Source organism: Drosophila willistoni, assembly GCF_018902025.1.
Source record: "Drosophila willistoni isolate 14030-0811.24 chromosome 2R unlocalized genomic scaffold, UCI_dwil_1.1 Seg167, whole genome shotgun sequence".
In the NCBI taxonomy this organism is placed as follows: Eukaryota; Metazoa; Arthropoda; class Insecta; order Diptera; family Drosophilidae; genus Drosophila; species Drosophila willistoni.
In genome coordinates, this window is record NW_025814050.1 from 15,083,665 (window position 1) to 15,100,320 (window position 16,656).

A 16,656-nucleotide genomic window follows, 5' to 3' on the forward strand; every position below is an offset into this window, starting at 1 on the left:
TAAAGATTTTGTGCTAGTCTATAAGGTTTAGGCCTGGACCTACCTCAGGTCCATTATTTATAGGGATACTTAAAAATGTACACTTATTTATTATACAATATGTGTTTCAAAAAAATTTTATAAACTTAAATGTACTAGAAATCGTGTACTTTTTTAAATACTTCTTAATAATTATGTTTGGTTCTTTCTTTCTATTACAAATTCTTAAATAAATAATATTGCATTCAACAATCACCACTCTAAAAGTCCCTCGCCAAAATCCAGCCCTGTGATTCTCGTTTCCTTGAGGTCTGCAAGACTCCATGGAACTAAACGACTTTATTTAGTATATAGAATTTTTCAAAAATATTGCTTACTTAATACATAAGATAAATGTATTAAGTAGAAAAATCTAATCATCGAAACTTGATAAGCTTCATTAATATGATATATAATTACGATTTTTAATCAACGAAATGTGTTTTAAATTGCCCTTTTGCACATTATATGAAGAGATCAAAGAAAAAGGTCAATTAAAACGATTATCCAATAGATGTTGACGTCAGCAATCAATAGAAAAGAAGTCTTTGTAAACCAAACACCAAATAATTAGACTTTCAAGTCACTCGGGACACAAATTATAAAGGCTTTTTTTTTTTGAAAGCAAAACATTTTTATGTTGAAATAAAAACTAACATTTGGACTACAAATTAAAATATATATTTTTGTTATTAAATTAAATGCAATTTACTTTGATTTATATAAAGTTCTTAAAGTTTTCCTTGGCACGAGCGACAGCAATAGGTTTTATAATAATTTAAATAGCATAGATTTTGTCGATATATATCACCGCAATTAAGGAATAGATCAACACAGTTCTTTATTTTACCCATTTTGTTGATGTCACTTTCTTCTGAAATGTGAAAATTATTTAGATCCTTTACATTAAAAATTAATTTTGTAATTAAAATACCTTCGCAAGGTGTATGACAAGTACCAAAAATGGTTTCTCTTTTGGTTAATGGGCAATTAGATGACTTTATTAGGGCATTACGTTTCCAATTGTAGTCCAGACATTCAACATGCCTTTGTCTCACTCCATTGCCACATGAACGGGAGCACTGCAAGGATATGACAAATAATATAAATTGTAAATCAGTTTAAAAAGATTTGGGACAAACTAACCTCAGACCATTCGGAATAATGCCAACGTGGACCACAATAGTCGACCTCACTCTGCATACAACGACGTGAATCACCAGGTTTTTGCAAATGGATGCAATTCCCATTGTCGACAACTTGTCCATTGCTAATGCATAACACTATGCGATTCCTTTGCAAATTAAAGCAATCGCCTGTACAATTACCCCATTCAGAGGTAACCCAAAAGGCAATGGGCTGCTTACAATCCTGCTGACATGGCTGTATGATTTTTGGCATAGTTTGTGGATCACACAAATCGCCTTTGGGCATGGAGCGAGCACAATAAATGGATCGATGTTGATTGGCTTTTAAAAAGCAATTACTATCCGTACATAGACCCATCCATTCAGACATAAGCCAAACGCTAGACGATTGACTGTCGCGGGCATTGCGCTTCAATGTCTGCATAGATGGATCAGAAGATTTCTTTTGCAATTCTTCCCGCTGCTGATGGCAATCACATGGAACGTCAACCTCTTTTCTGGTAGTGCATAATGTGTCATTTACTTGTATTACATTGCCCTTGATTTGCTCCTGCATGCACTGAAATTGTTGTGTCCTCCAGCCACTAGAATTACCCAAAGGACACTTGCATTCGCTGAAATTACTTGGACGCCAGAAGGCTGGACAAAGTCCACGATTACATAGATAGATGTCGTCATTAAATGTGGGCTTCTCACTCGAGGCACAATGTCTTGGCGAATAATAACGTTCACCCGATTCACGTTGGGGTATACAACGAAATATCGGTGTTTGTGTGCCAGGACCACAGGATCGATTGCACTCGCCAAAGCCCAACAATTTCCACTTGAACCGTCGATGGCGACGTTCCTTTGACCGTATAGCTGTCCCATCATCCGTTTCGTTTATCGGTTTACCCGTTTCATCCCAAACGGTTTGGAGTTCCTCATCCACCACAGATGCAGATGGTATTGGTATGGTGTAATTATATTCCACATCATTTGTAGAATTCACTTCGTTTACCAAATACTACAAAAAACAACACGCATTAATCTAAAAATTAATTTCTTTTAGAATTCAACTCACCATTAAAATTGCTGCCCTATTAAGGGGCCCTCTTGCTGTGAGGGCGGATTTGTTCCTTTTATAGTCGTACACATCATCATTGACCTTGTATAACCCACTGTGGGTTAGGTTATGGCGATTGCCATTTATAACAAACTCACCATCGGATGTCTTTAAGGCTGAAAACCAAATGATATTAGCATCTGTCAGATATTAAATTAAGTTTTACCCACCAAAGAAATTTTCGTTTAGCTTTCGTTGTTTCACAGACAAATTCATAGCACCAATTGGTATAGTGGCGATATAATTATAATCTGTCGTCAGTTCAGATTTATTAAATATCCCAGAAAAATGTTGACACAAAACCGAACCACACTTTGTCTGGCTATCACTTGAGGTTGCTGGACGAATTGAGCCGCTTGTATGCACAGCCTGAAAAATAATAAAGTTTATTATTAAAAAATGAAACATTTTCACTTCTTAATTTATTAACATATTTCACACAGATTAAGAACCTAGCCCTACTATATGATCCTCTAGAAAAATAGAAGTAAACATTTAATTAAAAATGTATTGAAAATTGTGTTAATTTGAAAAAAAAAGAAAGAATTTAGTTTTTGGATGAAATTGTAGCATTAAATTGTGAAAAAAACGAATATTATTCTTATAATAACTTTTGTTGAATTATTTCTTCATTTAATATATAAAGATAGTGTCAAAATATTAGACAGTTTGGTGAAACTATTTTTGAGATATAGCAAACACCGAATTCAAAAACAAGATTTAAAAATAATTGTGTTTAAGATCTCAGAAGTAGTTATCTAAGAGTCTAAAGTCGTAGTAATCACAAAAAATATTGAAGCAACTGACTTTTAATTTTATACGAAATATATTTAAATATATGTAGATTTTCAATAACCAATAAATTAGTAAACAGTACTTTATAATCTACTATCACTATACATTTAGGACCAACTATATAGAATAGTACCTATTCATATAGTTTTAGTTTTCTATAGTTTTAACTTCTATAGTAATAACTTTTGATCCTTTGGCTGGTATATGAAAAATTTTTTGTAAAATTTAAAATTTTGAAGCCATAAAGTTGCTTTTATACAATAAGAAGTTTTTACCAATAATTTTCAAGTATATTTTGTTAAAAAGAACAATTGAATAAATATCTGCATAGCTTAAAAAAAAAAAACCCAGGAAATAAAGTGTAAAACCGAATAAAAAAAAAATTGAACTTTTCAGTTTGAGAAATAAAATATTCGTCTAAGACAAAAAATCCACTTCACATATCAAAGAAATAGATTCAAGTCACTTGAATATTTCCACAATTTCTTTTTTTTTTCATCTTATTTTTAAGTAGCGTAATTATCAAGTGATAATTGGGTCATGCCAACAGAAGGCCGATCTATCTCTTTCCTCTTCTTGTTAACAAGTAGAGTTAATTTTGTTTCCTGATATGAATTGAATTACAAATAGGAGAAATCGAAAAGTCTTTGCCTTTTATGTATGTGAGTGTGTGTGTGTGTGTCTATGTTAAACAATTACTGGCAAACGGTATTAATTAAGATTTATTGCAAGAGGCACTTGCATTTGTGTGGTCGACGTACAGTGGGGGATTTGCGTAATTTAACCGCCTAAGGAAAATGTTTTACTGTTATATATAATGTATATTACCGCTATAACTGGTTGCGAATTATAACTAAGAAAAGCGTAAATTGTAGAGTCCTACCTTTGTCATTGTTAGTTTGTGTTAAAGGTTTTTTCTGTTAATTAAATTTATTACTCTAATTCACTCAAATTGCCCACTGTGCGACAGCGTCAACATGCTTGAAGCTTGAATAGCTTGAGGCAAAAGCTAATGGCTATTGAAACGATTTGCATGTCTCCGCCTTGCAAAAGAATGGGTTTCAACCGATTTGGCAATAATGATGGGTTATGGCCTATACGAATGCCTGACTGCTTATCAAAAAATATCTTGGTTCCATGGCGACTTCAAAAATAGAATGAAGAAAGTTTTTATGGCATATGGAAAACAAAATTTATACGCTTTCTTAGTAAAAGTGTTTAAATGAATTAAGGATCATAATGACAAACCTTTTGTTTTCAATATTTAGGACCATTCACCAAGTCATTGAACTCGATATGAGATAGGCATATTCGGCATTTGAAGAAAACGTTTAAAGATTATTTACTTGTGCAAAAAAAAAAAATTAAAAACAGATGCCACGTCAAATAAAACGCGCCAAGTCAATGAGGTTTACACATGACGTCAATTAATTTCTTTCTTGTACATACGTACATACATATATTTATATCCAAAGGCCTACAAAACACCATTATAAATATGTATTAATGCACATTAGGGCCAAATCGAATTTTCATTTTAAGATAAAAACGTAGACGAATTTTGTTCAAAATTTTTCAAAATAAAAATCCACGTCCATACCAGGTCTGGACTTATATAAATACCGTTTTGGTGCCCTTTTTCAAATTTTTAAGAAGGATTAAATTTTTATTAGAAATTATGAGCACTTTGACATTAGTAAAAATTACACAGAACGACAAATTTTGAGATTAGAGAAAGTTGACTTAAGGGGTTACGCCACCCCTGAGGTCCAAAAAACAGGTGAAAAAATGAATTATTGCTGTGCGGCCAGTATACAATTTAGGAAAAAACTTTTATTATACACAGATTGAGGGTACTTTAAAGAATATTTATTGAAAAAAAAAAAATTGTTTTTTATTTTTTTCAGGGGTGGCGTAACCCCTTAAGTCTTACAAGGGGAACTTTAATATTTCACACAGCTTCAAATGACGGGGTATTCTACAACATATCCAAAATTCCATCCAAATCGGTGATTCGCACACCTGAAGTTCCCTTGTTAGCATTTTAGGTATAGGATGGCTCCATAATTTTAACAAAATATCCAAATTTGGATGATGAATTTTAAGAAAACTGAATGACAACTATGATTTGAATTGATAGATATGCTTTGGCTTTCAAAAGGTTCTACAGATCTTTTTAAATACCTTTTCGTATGTTAAACTATGTTTTAAATAACAAAATAGACAATATTATTAATTGCTTATTTCAATTCTTGAATGTTGTTAAATAAAAAGTATAGATTTGTGCAATTTTGACGCCTTTTCAAAATCTGTCGCCTTGTGTAATAACTGGTACTGGTAAAATTTATGCCCTAATTTATGAATACTTTCGTTTGTTTATTGTTTGACTTACTTTCTCTCGACCCTGCTTAGCCTACACTGAATTGTTTTAGCTTCAATTATATGCACTATTTATTTCAAGCACACAATTAAAGAGTTTCGTCCACTTACCCGACAAATACCCTCAACGCAGACAGCTCTCCTTCTATAGAAATGTGTGTAGTAAACAGCAGGACGATTGCAAGGAGTTCCATCGGTAACTGATTGATTCATATTAACAAACAAATCAAAACCACTGGCTCGACAATACAATGTACACTCGTCGTGCTCCTTCTCATAACCGATCCATGTGTAAAACTTTTCCCGATACGGTGTTGCATTAAAATTTTCACATTGTGAATCTCTAAGTCGTTGTTTGCTTGCCTTACAACGTTCGTCCTTGCAAAGTCTATAACGTTTTAGTATTCCAAAACAACCAAATTTTTCAATACCTTTGGTGTCAGGATAAAAACTCTTTTCGAGTTCCATTGAGTTTGTATCATTTTTGATTCTGACAAGATATTGAACATTTTTTGTAAAATTCACAAATATTAAATTCTCTTTTCCTTACCGTTGAATACACTTTCTTCGTTTAATCTGAACACACGTTGTGGAACATTTGCTCCACTTTTCCCATCGATCCCAAGAATATGTGACACCCACACGTTTTAAACTAGTATTATTACGAGGATGTGATTGCTTGTTGGTTTCCGTTTCATCTATATAATCATTATAATCATCATAGGAGTCCTCGGTTAAACTGGACTTTTCAAGAGACTGAGTGTCGTTTAGTGCATGGGTATTATTTTCTGTATCTGCCAAAGCTTCAGATATTTTTAAGGTGATTAACCAAAAAAATGTAACTATATATATTATCCTAAAACGATATATAAAAAAAATAAAAATAATAAATCAAACATAATACCTATAAATTTATTACATTAAAATGAAATTTTACTTTTAGTTATTTTATTACCTCAACCACGTTAACTTCATGTTGATATCCTTTGAATATTTTAAACAATTTTAAATCAGACACAAGCAGAGCGAGTCGTTGAAAAACGTTTGTGCCGTTTTGAGTTCTGAACAACAACTGAAGTGTCCAGATATTAGAAAAGCACTCAACCCAATATTCACAAATGTATTTTTATAGTTTATTTTTCTTGAAATGTTTTCTCATATGTATCCATTATGGAAAGATTTGTACGAAATTCATATGAAAATGTACTTAAAGTACTGTTTTGCTTTTTAATTTTTTTCTAACAAGATGTAGATGAACTACAATAAATAGATATCTATTACTGCTTTTAATACCATGTTGAAATCAAGATCAAATATTTTGTAATATTATAAGATAACAAAGATACATAGAAGAAGCAAGCATTGTAATCTAGCAAAGGTGAGCTTTTATAAAGATGTTTAAAGCGAAATATAATAATGTGTTAAAAGTAAAAAAAGTCTTTCGTGTGCCCGATTGCAACTACCACCTTTCTTTGCTCGAATAGTGATTAAGGACTATTAAAAAAAAAAAAACAAACTCGACTCGAAACACAGTAAAATAATTCATAAGAGTTTTATATATTCTTGTTCCCGGCATACTTTTAAACGCGACTGGTTGTAGTCTCGGCTATTGAGGCTATCGATAACTTATCGACATGTTACCCCGAAAGCATCAGTAATCGATTAAAAATATCGTGTTTATCGTGCAGCATGTTGCAAATCGTGGGTACAACTCGAACATGTTGCAAATCGTCGGTACAACTCTAACATGCTTTGTTTAGTTCGAAGGGGATGAAAATTGTAAAGATTGCAAAAATACTTCTTAATTTATTTACTTAAGAATACGAAAGGTAACAATTCCACTAGTAAGAACTCTAGTGCGCCAAGTTTTTGGGTAATTAAGAAAAGAACATTTTTATTTTTATCGGGATTATAGCTTAAGTATATATGTACCAAAAATTTCGTCCTGCATTGGTGTCCTTTCCTCTGATGCTGTATAAAAAATCTGAACACAGCAGATTCTTGTCGATCTTGGTAGGTACAAGGTAATCCCTTACATTTAAAGCAATTACATTTAGTATCTATTTCGCAGAATTTAAATAATAATCAACCAACAACATGGACTCGCAGATGGAAGCTTCAATCCAAGAATCTCAACAAGATGACAGAATAATACGTTTGCAAAATTTAATAGAGCAAAATATTGAAATCGGTATGCCATTTTTATAAACAAATACACCAAGATGCAGAGTTTAATATATGCATATATCATTTAAATCATGTTTAGAGCAACACATTGAAAGTAACACATTCAGTGAATCAATTACTGCAATTGAAAATATAATTTCCCAAGCCGAGGATTTGGTAAGAGGTCATGAAAAACGTAGTGCAAACTGTTCGGAACTTCTCCTGGACACGGAACTCTTGCGACGCAATCATGAAGTAGTTGGGAAATCATTTCAAAATAATTCAAATTTCTCAGACGTTATGTTTTGCAATGCAATTGTAAGTATCCAATTGTGGTGCATTAATTGATTAATTGACTTCATTTGTTTATGATGCCAGAATAATTTAGTATTCAATGAGGTGGAAGATTGGAATGCCATATGCAGCCTGGCTATTCAGGTTGGAAATCCTATATATACCAATGATAGTATGCTGCCTTTTATTGACGTTAAGCCGAAACAGATGGAATCAAAGCAGCGAGCTCAACGAAAGACCAAAACGATTGTAAGTTACCTAGACATCTTTTTATTCTAATAAACGCGTCGAGGTTAAAGAGAACAACAGTTTGGAACTATGTTCCATATCAGTTCGGTTTCAAATCGTGATTGGCAATCAATCCATGGCCACTTGTTTTTAGTGTTCAACTATTGACCACAAATAATTCTATCTGTACTTATGACGAATTTTTAAATTTGTTATATTATTCAAACTGTACAGACTACTCACTGGACCTCGGAGTATGATGATTATACGTTTTTTTCTAGTGATAATAAAACTAGACTAGGTTATCAGAAATTAATATGATTATTTGTTTTCTTTCGTTATTAGACGGCAGAGAAGCGTCCTAAAACAAGTGATAAGCTGGAACGCAAAGATGAAGGGTCAGCAGCAGTTTCACATACTTTGAAACAGATCCGTCGAATATATCGCAGCGGCAACAATCAGCCTATACCCTATTATAAATTAATATGCAATCCAAGTAACTTCATGGAAACCGTTCAAAATGTCTTGCAAGTGTCATTCCTAATCAAGGAAAACATGATAGCGCTCTCAAATGACGACGATGGATATCCCCAAGTACATGTTGTCGCCAATGAAAGGAGCGAACTTCTTCAAACTGAAGCCCAGCAGGCGATCTGTCAATTAGATGTCCAATTTTGCAAGGTACCTGAAATATCTGCAAATTTTCTAACGCATTCAATACTAACTCTATCAATTCTGTCTTTAGGCAATGGAAAAACGCTACAACATTACAGAACCATTGTTAAAGCGTTTGGAAACTGATTGATGTTGGCATAGAATACGAAATCGATTTAAGATAGTAAATAATAAAGTTAAATATGCAATGTCATTGATTAAATTTATTGTGGAGCTTTGCCAACTGAGTTAAACAAGTTAGTTGCTGCCTTTGCAATTTCACTAGCGAATGCTTGGCCCAATGCGTTCAATTGTTTTGCTTCTTCGGTATCGCCGAGACCACCAATTTTGGAGGTCAAGTTTGTAAGCGATTTGCCCACATCCTCGACATCAGCAGCAGTTTGAGGGTGCTTCTTCTTCAGATCTTCTCCGAAGGCGACGGCGCTGTCGTGCAGTTGCTTGAAGGCATCAGAATCCTTGAACTTGTCAGCCTGCAAAATATTGTTCATATTGATCCGAGATCTTGTCTAATGATTTTTATATATGTATGTAATTTACCTCAGTCTTAATCTTTCCAAGGAAGGCATCAGCAGTGGTTATCAAATTTTGGCCACCCTCCTTCAATTTCTTTTCAGCCTCCTCGTTGCTAGTGACATTGAATAACTTTAGGAAAAATGCATTTGTGTCATCAATAGCACTCTGAAGGGTAACTTCCTTTGCGGGAGCGGGAGCATCACGTCTCACCACAGTACCACATGAGACAAACCCAATGCAGATAAGAGCTACAAACACGGAACACTTGTTAAACATTTTTGCTATCAGTCGCCTTCGCAGCTAGGAAATAACTAATCAAAAGCTTTTGTCGCCATCTGTATTTATACCCAACGGATTATGTACAAATGATTCTATGTACACATTTATATGTAATCCAAACACGAGCTTATACATAAGTCTAATCTCAGTTTCATTTACTTTGATAATACAAATTAAACAAAGCATTGAAAGCGGAAATAATTGTGGTATATAGTCGAAAAAGTAATCTCCTTAAAACAATACATGTAAATAAAAGCCTTGAGTTTTATGCCTCATTAAGTGTTTTTCCAAACAGAAGATATGCATTGACAATTATTTACTTTGATTTTCTATAACCCTCACAGTAAGCATATTTCTTTATCAGTATTGGCATTAGATTTCAAAACAGATGCCTCAGGCATTCTGGAAATTTTTGTACTTATACATACATGTAATTGCTTGCTTATTTATAACATAGATTTGATATTTCGCACGCTCTAGGGCATTGATTGCCTAGATCCCAGTTCATATAGTTTACCATGGACAAGAAATTTCAGAAATAATCTTTAAATGTATTTATGTATGTATAAAAGTATTTTGTATAAATCTACTCCAAATACTATTTTCTATTTTTGTTATTCTGAGCAAGAAGTCGGTTTCCCTGACCAGAGCCGCCAGTTCGCATTCCTCCATTGCCTAGACCAGGTCCGCCGCCTTGTCCACCGCGATTGTTGAAATTATTTCTGTTGCCACTGCGAACCGCACGCTGATTTTGGTTTTGTTGCGAATTACCACCACGATTTTTGTTCATCTCTCCCCGATTCCGTGACTTTGCTTGAGCGTCCTCCTTAACCATGTCAATTACTTCATCAGGAATTCGCAGATATTTGATCGTACTCCCACGTATGTAGCATTCTGGCATACGCCAAAACCGATCGCCGTCCTGTCAAAGGAAATATATTTTACATTTTTCTTTCAAGATCTTAGTATAAGAGGGGTGCCTTAAGTCAGTTAGATTAACCGGCATCTCATGTTCATTCATTTTCTCATACACACCTTTGAGGTGCAAATGACATCGCGAAGATTTATATTCATCCAGGAGTCGCAGCTCACCAAATGTCCATTGTAGGTCTCACCATTCTTTAATTCCACCAACTAAAAAATGTAATTTTATAAAATGAATCGAAATAATACAATAACAAATATAATACAAACTAACTAATAGCGACAAAGACGATTTAATCAATTTATCTTACCATAGGGTGGCTCTGTGCGGTCTTTAATAGGGACAATGGCAACTGGAGTAAATAAAATCATTGTTATTAACATTTATTAATTGTTTTAACAAAACGTTTAGCTTACCATAGTGAAAAACAATATTTACTTATTTACAATTTCGCGTTTTTATGTTCGAGTTCGATCTGCAATCGGGTTTGAGTTGACCTCACTTTAGGTAAAGAACATGTTCGAGCTGTATCACTGCCAGCAATGACAACCCTGTTCAATGGAGAAAAATAATAAAAAATAAAAACAATGGATTCTTTTCGAAATAACATGATTAAAAGTGCAAGACCATATGCTGTGTTTGTCCCACAATTAAATAAATCCGTGCTGCGCGTCTTAATTCAGGTTTCCGTGCATTACATAGAAAACAAAAAGTCATCACCCAATATCTTGGCTCTCGCAATAAACAAATTATCAAATGCAGGACACGAAGTCCCTGAGAATTTCTGCGAATTGTTTACCTTAATTTACACCATAATGCAACATTTCCTTCGGTCTACTGAAAATAAGGAGCACGAGTTACGGCAGTGTTTAAAGGAAGATCTGAGGTATGTATATATGTATGACTCCCACTGGAGTCCAATTAGCTAAGCTGTCTTACTTCTGTTCCAATGTTGGAAATCTTGGTTCAGTATAGTCTAGGTTACTAAGCATTTATTATTGACAAATTAGAGTCCTTTACAAGTAACAGACCACAAATCAACGCTTACATTCTCATATTTTTCAAATTTCAGCTTCACAGACGAGTGCGTGGATGATATTTGTAAAATCCTTATTAATCACAGGGCAGTACTGACAAAGAATTTTGCAGAAACCAAAGTGGAGCGAGTAAAAATTAGCGGTGGATTACAGTGGAGGATAAACCTTTCATTAAGTTCAAGGTAAACGTAAATTTGGATTTGTCAATTGCACTTTGTACTAAAGTTTAATATATCCCTTATTTAGCATGACAAAATTCGATAATCCAACAATAGTCTTGCACTTTAAATTATCAAATGGAAAGCATCGAACTTTAGAGTTGCCATTGGAAATGTTTCAAAGATTACGGTATAATATTTCGGTTCTATTAAGTGAATTGCAACAGTTGCAGAGTCGATCTATTTTAAAGTCATTTTAAGTGTCTATTATATAAGTTGTGTTTAAATACAAATTTTCATTTAGTGCTGGTTTATGTAAATATGCTTCAAATAAAAAAAATGCGCAAATATAGCTACAATTTTTTGTTGATTCCTCCTGAAAATTTCAAAATTATTTTAAGCGCCGTTAATATAACCGATAAGTCGATAGATAGCGGTATAATAAATATCGATACACTTAACAATTTTTTTTAATTTCAATTAGTTTTTTTTTTGAATAGTTAGGTGTCCTTTGAAATAATGAGCTAAGAAACGTAATATAATGTTCAAAATAATATATCTAAAATCAAATAAAATTTCTGGAACTCACGGTCTTCAATAGGTGTCCAATTAAATCCAATGAATAACAGTATATATTTACTTATGTAAAAAATTCTTTATTTAAGCCAAAGTTTTAGTTTATGACAAAAGTTAATTCGGAATATCGCTGCGCTCCATTCACTTTCCTCAATGGAAGGTTATTCTACTTTTCTAAAGATATAAATCTGTTAGAGCTTTATTTTCAACTCAGTTGAAATGAATTGCTGAGAATAATGATAGAATTTGATTTTTAATATCGGTGAAAAAATAAATTGCTGCTAAATGAACAAGATTCGGCATTAGATCGATCCTCATATCAAAATATCAGCAAATTCAGTTCTAATCTGTAATATAAATGCGGTATTCATACATAGCATTGGGAGGGAAATTTAAAAACTGTATGGATTCCAAACAGGGGAACTGAATTATTAATTGAACCTCGACATTTCGAAGTTATATTCCGATATGGTTTATTACTCTTTAGGGTGATTATTATGAATTCGGTTGTTTAACTTAAAAATTGGGAAGATTGCATTTTAAATTTACTGATCTTAACCCACTAAGAACAAATGTATATTGTGTATGTGTGGATTTACTTGGTTTATCTTTATGTTTCCTTTTGTCGTTGTTGGTTTGCAATGCAATATTGATGACGAAGTGGGTTTTTATATCCTTACTGTTCATTAAACTAATTTACAACACAAAATTATCTTCTCTCTCAATATATATGTATGTACTTGCATGTATATCTTCAGTTATATAATATAAGAACTAATAATAACGCTTTGCTCGGCGATCCTTGCATGTGCATCGTTCGTATTTGGACTTATGATATTAAACTCATCCTTCTGATTGCCTCTAAAATGACGATGCTTAGGGAATAGTGGACGCTGTCTCTTTGCACTTATGCCGGCAGCTGTAGTTTCTTGCCTTTGAGCACTTTGGTAATGTATAGATAGAAGAAATCGCAATACAGAATGGTCTGAACGATTCCAGCGAAGATCGCAATCAAGTCATAGTGAGACTCCACCATAAAACGGTACACCCAGTTCAGCAAGTAGAGTGCACGGTAGGAGCCAAGAGCGAACAGATAGTGACTCGTTATAGATTCAGCCTCTCCGGTCTTGCTAACCAGAAACAGTTGCGGTAGTATGGCAACCGATTCCAAATAAATGGAAAACGTCCAAAGCAACTCCATAACGGTGAACTCATGATTTATAACCAGGGAGAGCAGTGCGCAGGGTATCAGCAGGAATTCAACGCGGAATGAATCGTGATTGTGGTCATAGGTCGCCTTAAACTTCACATACATCAAATAAACTGTTGCTCCAGATGTGGCCAGAAAGAGCACCTTCATCACCGAATTGTAGAGGCTCACGTATGTCGTAAAGAGATCCAAGTAACGTGTCAGATAGACCACTGCAAACAATATCTGCGACTTGCCAGATATGCCGGCACACGACCGGGTCTTCCATATTTTCAGTAATAATATTATAATGGCAAACACATGCGACAAGTCTCCGGCAAACCGAAAGATATTCATTCTGGAAACGGATACGTATTGGACGATGTTTTTATTTTAGCTTGATTACGATGTTCACTCGAGTTTTCCCTCTCACTCTTGCTCCTTCGTACACACCTGTGTAAAAACAGAAAAAACCAAATTTGTTAAAAAGTTTCTGCCGTGTCGACTATTTTATTTGAACATACGTTTTCAAAGTTTTGTTTAATTTTCACTTTTGTATGTACATTTACTGCCAACGAGCTAAAAAAAAACTTTTCGGCTTCACCGCCTTCTCGTCAAGCTTCTACGTAGAATGTCAGCACAAAGAGACAGAGAGAGAAGCAAAGAGAGCAAAGTGACGTGGCCGCATATGAACAACTGAGTCGTGGATTGGAACTTATTGTTTATTGACAAAACAGGGCTGCAGTGTTTATAAATATTCTCTATTACTTACACGTATCCGACAACTTTCAATTGGCTTAATTTATTATTTAATATTTTGTTAATATTTAAGAACCATTTACATCAAGAGACAAACAGCGTAACATTATACATTCACATTTACAGGAACGATTTGACATATATTTACACATGTAGATACAGATGTTGATACTTATCTACTCATGTATAACGCAATTGCTGTAAAAAACTCGATGGATGGTAAGTTGAAAAATCGAAATGCGAGAATTGTAACGTATTAAAAGTTAAAGTTTAATAATATGGTATTGGAAAATACTGGCCAACTTATCTCATATGTATAGAAAAATTATTTGAAAATTATGCCTAACCAGAGATCTAAAAAGAGAGCCTAGAACACTAAATCTATTATACTAAATGTATAAATGAGACTAAAAATTGATAACAGTATTTCCTTTTTTATTCTTGGGAATGCCGAGTCAATTTTTCATTATAATTGTATTAACCCTTTGTTGACCTTTCTGATAATGGTAGAAAAATCCAATTTTCTGGTGAATTTATACTTACAATTAGTCATGTAAAATAATTTTATAAGAATTTTTCAACGAAAACATAAATAAGTCGTCATATTAATTTTTTTACACATGCTTTGCCTGGCACATGAGCAATTTCTTGCCCCAACAGTAATCCCGGCTCTTTGAGGTCAACAAATAAAAATTTATTAAGGCGGGCCAAAAAATTGAAATAATTTTAGAATGTATACAAATTAAATTATCTTTAAGACCCCTTCATAACTGAAATATAACTTATTTAAAATTAGGCATTTGACTGTCGAATGGAAAGTTTTATTTTGCTTCAAAAATACTCGTTATTTGAGTATCTAGTTATATAATATACATATGTATGTAGGTTCTACATTTTAAAAACATTTCAGAAGATTACAATCGTAAAAATATTGGAGTGAGTGAAAAATAAAATAAGCTGAACCCACTAGCTTCTTGGTTTAAGAAAGACTTTGCAGCGTTGAAGATTACACTTTCTCACCAGGAGCAGGGATTGTACAATTGGCAACTATTACGAGCTTGTGCACTTCAGCTGGGCCTTCTGGAATATTAACCGAAACAACTTTCCCATTACCATGATTTGAAGGTGGTGTCCACTTTGCCTCGAGCGGATTTTTCTTTTTCGGAGACTGTGGTTCCTCTTCTTTATCACTGACAACAACTTTCACACCGCGCAATAGGAAGAAACCAAGTATATCTGTTTTTTTTTTTTTTTTTCATTGTTATTAAAGTTAAGAAATGAAAATTTATACTTACATATAATTGTTTGCAATATTCCAGCGAAGATCGCAATCAGATCATAATGCGACTCCATTATGTAGCGATAAGCCCAGTTTATTAAGTAAATGGCTCGGTAAGAGCCAAAAGCAATTAAATAACGAATCATAAATTTTTCGATCCCTCCGGACTTCTTCACCATAAACAGTTGTGGTATAATGGCAACCGATTCCAAATAGGTGGAAAATGTCCAGAGCACTTCCAATACGATGTCCTCGTGATTTATAACCAAGGAGAGCATTGCGCAAGGCAGCAGTAATAATTCAATCCGAAATAAGTCAAGATCGTGTTCATAGGTTTTCTTATACTGAACGTATATCAAGAAGATTGCAACTGCGGATGTGACCACAAAGAACACCTTCATCACCGAGTTGTAGAGGCTGACGTATGTCGTAAAAAGATCCAAATAACGCGTTACATAGACCAGTCCAAACAGTATCTGCGATTTGCCAGATATGCCGGCACAAGAACGCGTGTTCCATATTTTCAGTAATAATGTTGCAATGGCAAACACATGAAGCAAGTCTGCTGCAAACCGAAAGATATTCATTCTGGAAACGATCTGATGTGCTTACTGCGCAGGATGATTAAGCTTTGATTTTTCGTAAAATATTGCTTTATATACATATATATATATATATGTATATATATTATTATAGAGTAGCGCGATATCAGTAATCGATAAGCAGGTACATAAATTTTTAGCACAAATGTGCAACTCAAAAAAGCATTTCCGACCACATAATGAATATACTGCAGGCATTGTATATTTCAATTGTCAGAAAATTTAACTTTTTCCTAGTTTAACTTATTGATGAATAGCCCAAATTTAATTTATTATTATTTTTAAGACATTCTGCTGTCCAAATGGAACTTTTTATAAAAGAGGTTTTCAATTTTGGGTCGAAAAAGAGTAGAAAGATTATTTGCAAGAGTGTACAAAAACCGGGAAGTCGAAGTTGTCAGTGGTGTGAAAAAACCATGCATCGATTATCGATGTTTTTTTTTGCGATATTTTTTAAACTTTAGGGGTTTGTTTTGGTTTTTTCTTTGTTATTATACCATTCGACAAATTTGTGTATAAAATGAAAAACAT

The 16,656-nt window shown here is 33.6% G+C and overlaps 7 protein-coding genes and 1 long non-coding RNA gene across 9 annotated transcripts; 3 read left to right on the forward strand and 5 right to left on the reverse strand.

The window, feature by feature from the left end:
• Positions 1–720: 720 nt before the first annotated feature.
• Positions 721–6,271, reverse strand: LOC111518593 (thrombospondin type-1 domain-containing protein 4-like). Its single transcript, XM_023175876.2, has 7 exons — positions 5,996–6,271; positions 5,557–5,935; positions 2,442–2,640; positions 2,230–2,387; positions 1,165–2,172; positions 953–1,100; positions 721–892 (listed from the first exon to the last, which is right to left on the reverse strand). The coding sequence occupies exons 2-7, from the start codon at positions 5,911–5,913 to the stop codon at positions 750–752; spliced, it is 2,013 nt and encodes a 670-aa protein (XP_023031644.2). The 5' UTR covers positions 5,914–5,935; positions 5,996–6,271; the 3' UTR covers positions 721–749.
• An 891-nt stretch (positions 6,272–7,162) lies between these two features.
• LOC124460223 lies at positions 7,163–7,537 on the forward strand. Its single transcript, XR_006954157.1, has 3 exons — positions 7,163–7,274; positions 7,361–7,458; positions 7,517–7,537. It is a non-coding gene; the product is annotated as an uncharacterized LOC124460223 (long non-coding RNA).
• A 5-nt stretch (positions 7,538–7,542) lies between these two features.
• On the forward strand, positions 7,543–9,026 carry LOC6641928 (non-structural maintenance of chromosomes element 4 homolog A). The gene is made up of 5 exons (XM_002065018.3): positions 7,543–7,636; positions 7,712–7,929; positions 7,990–8,154; positions 8,479–8,814; positions 8,879–9,026. The coding sequence occupies exons 1-5, from the start codon at positions 7,543–7,545 to the stop codon at positions 8,936–8,938; spliced, it is 873 nt and encodes a 290-aa protein (XP_002065054.1). The 3' UTR covers positions 8,939–9,026.
• LOC26528966 lies at positions 8,992–9,623 on the reverse strand. The gene is made up of 2 exons (XM_015178420.3): positions 9,346–9,623; positions 8,992–9,278 (listed from the first exon to the last, which is right to left on the reverse strand). Exons 1-2 carry the CDS (start codon positions 9,595–9,597, stop codon positions 9,012–9,014), a joined length of 519 nt encoding a protein of 172 aa, XP_015033906.1. The 5' UTR covers positions 9,598–9,623; the 3' UTR covers positions 8,992–9,011.
• A 537-nt stretch (positions 9,624–10,160) lies between these two features.
• LOC6641938 (U6 snRNA-associated Sm-like protein LSm4) lies at positions 10,161–11,008 on the reverse strand. Its single transcript, XM_015178353.3, has 4 exons — positions 10,942–11,008; positions 10,836–10,877; positions 10,636–10,734; positions 10,161–10,522 (listed from the first exon to the last, which is right to left on the reverse strand). The coding sequence occupies exons 1-4, from the start codon at positions 10,942–10,944 to the stop codon at positions 10,199–10,201; spliced, it is 468 nt and encodes a 155-aa protein (XP_015033839.1). The 5' UTR covers positions 10,945–11,008; the 3' UTR covers positions 10,161–10,198.
• Positions 11,009–11,048: 40 nt separating this feature from the next.
• On the forward strand, positions 11,049–12,072 carry LOC6641939 (COMM domain-containing protein 5). The gene is made up of 3 exons (XM_002065020.3): positions 11,049–11,411; positions 11,598–11,744; positions 11,809–12,072. The coding sequence occupies exons 1-3, from the start codon at positions 11,113–11,115 to the stop codon at positions 11,978–11,980; spliced, it is 618 nt and encodes a 205-aa protein (XP_002065056.1). The 5' UTR covers positions 11,049–11,112; the 3' UTR covers positions 11,981–12,072.
• A 283-nt stretch (positions 12,073–12,355) lies between these two features.
• Positions 12,356–14,337, reverse strand: LOC6641940 (ER lumen protein-retaining receptor). 2 transcript variants are annotated; one of them, XM_002065021.4, is made up of 3 exons: positions 14,258–14,336; positions 14,010–14,181; positions 12,356–13,938 (listed from the first exon to the last, which is right to left on the reverse strand). In XM_002065021.4, the coding sequence occupies exon 3, from the start codon at positions 13,840–13,842 to the stop codon at positions 13,204–13,206; it is 639 nt and encodes a 212-aa protein (XP_002065057.1). In that variant the 5' UTR covers positions 13,843–13,938; positions 14,010–14,181; positions 14,258–14,336; the 3' UTR covers positions 12,356–13,203. The 2 variants fall into 2 exon arrangements, with proteins under 2 accessions (XP_002065057.1, XP_023031386.1); XM_023175618.2 differs by lacking the exon at positions 14,010–14,181 and having other exon boundaries at positions 14,258–14,337.
• Positions 14,338–15,043: 706 nt separating this feature from the next.
• Positions 15,044–16,172, reverse strand: LOC26529670 (ER lumen protein-retaining receptor). Its single transcript, XM_015178468.3, has 2 exons — positions 15,540–16,172; positions 15,044–15,480 (listed from the first exon to the last, which is right to left on the reverse strand). Exons 1-2 carry the CDS (start codon positions 16,108–16,110, stop codon positions 15,251–15,253), a joined length of 801 nt encoding a protein of 266 aa, XP_015033954.1. The 5' UTR covers positions 16,111–16,172; the 3' UTR covers positions 15,044–15,250.
• Between the last annotated feature and the right edge of the window lie 484 nt (positions 16,173–16,656).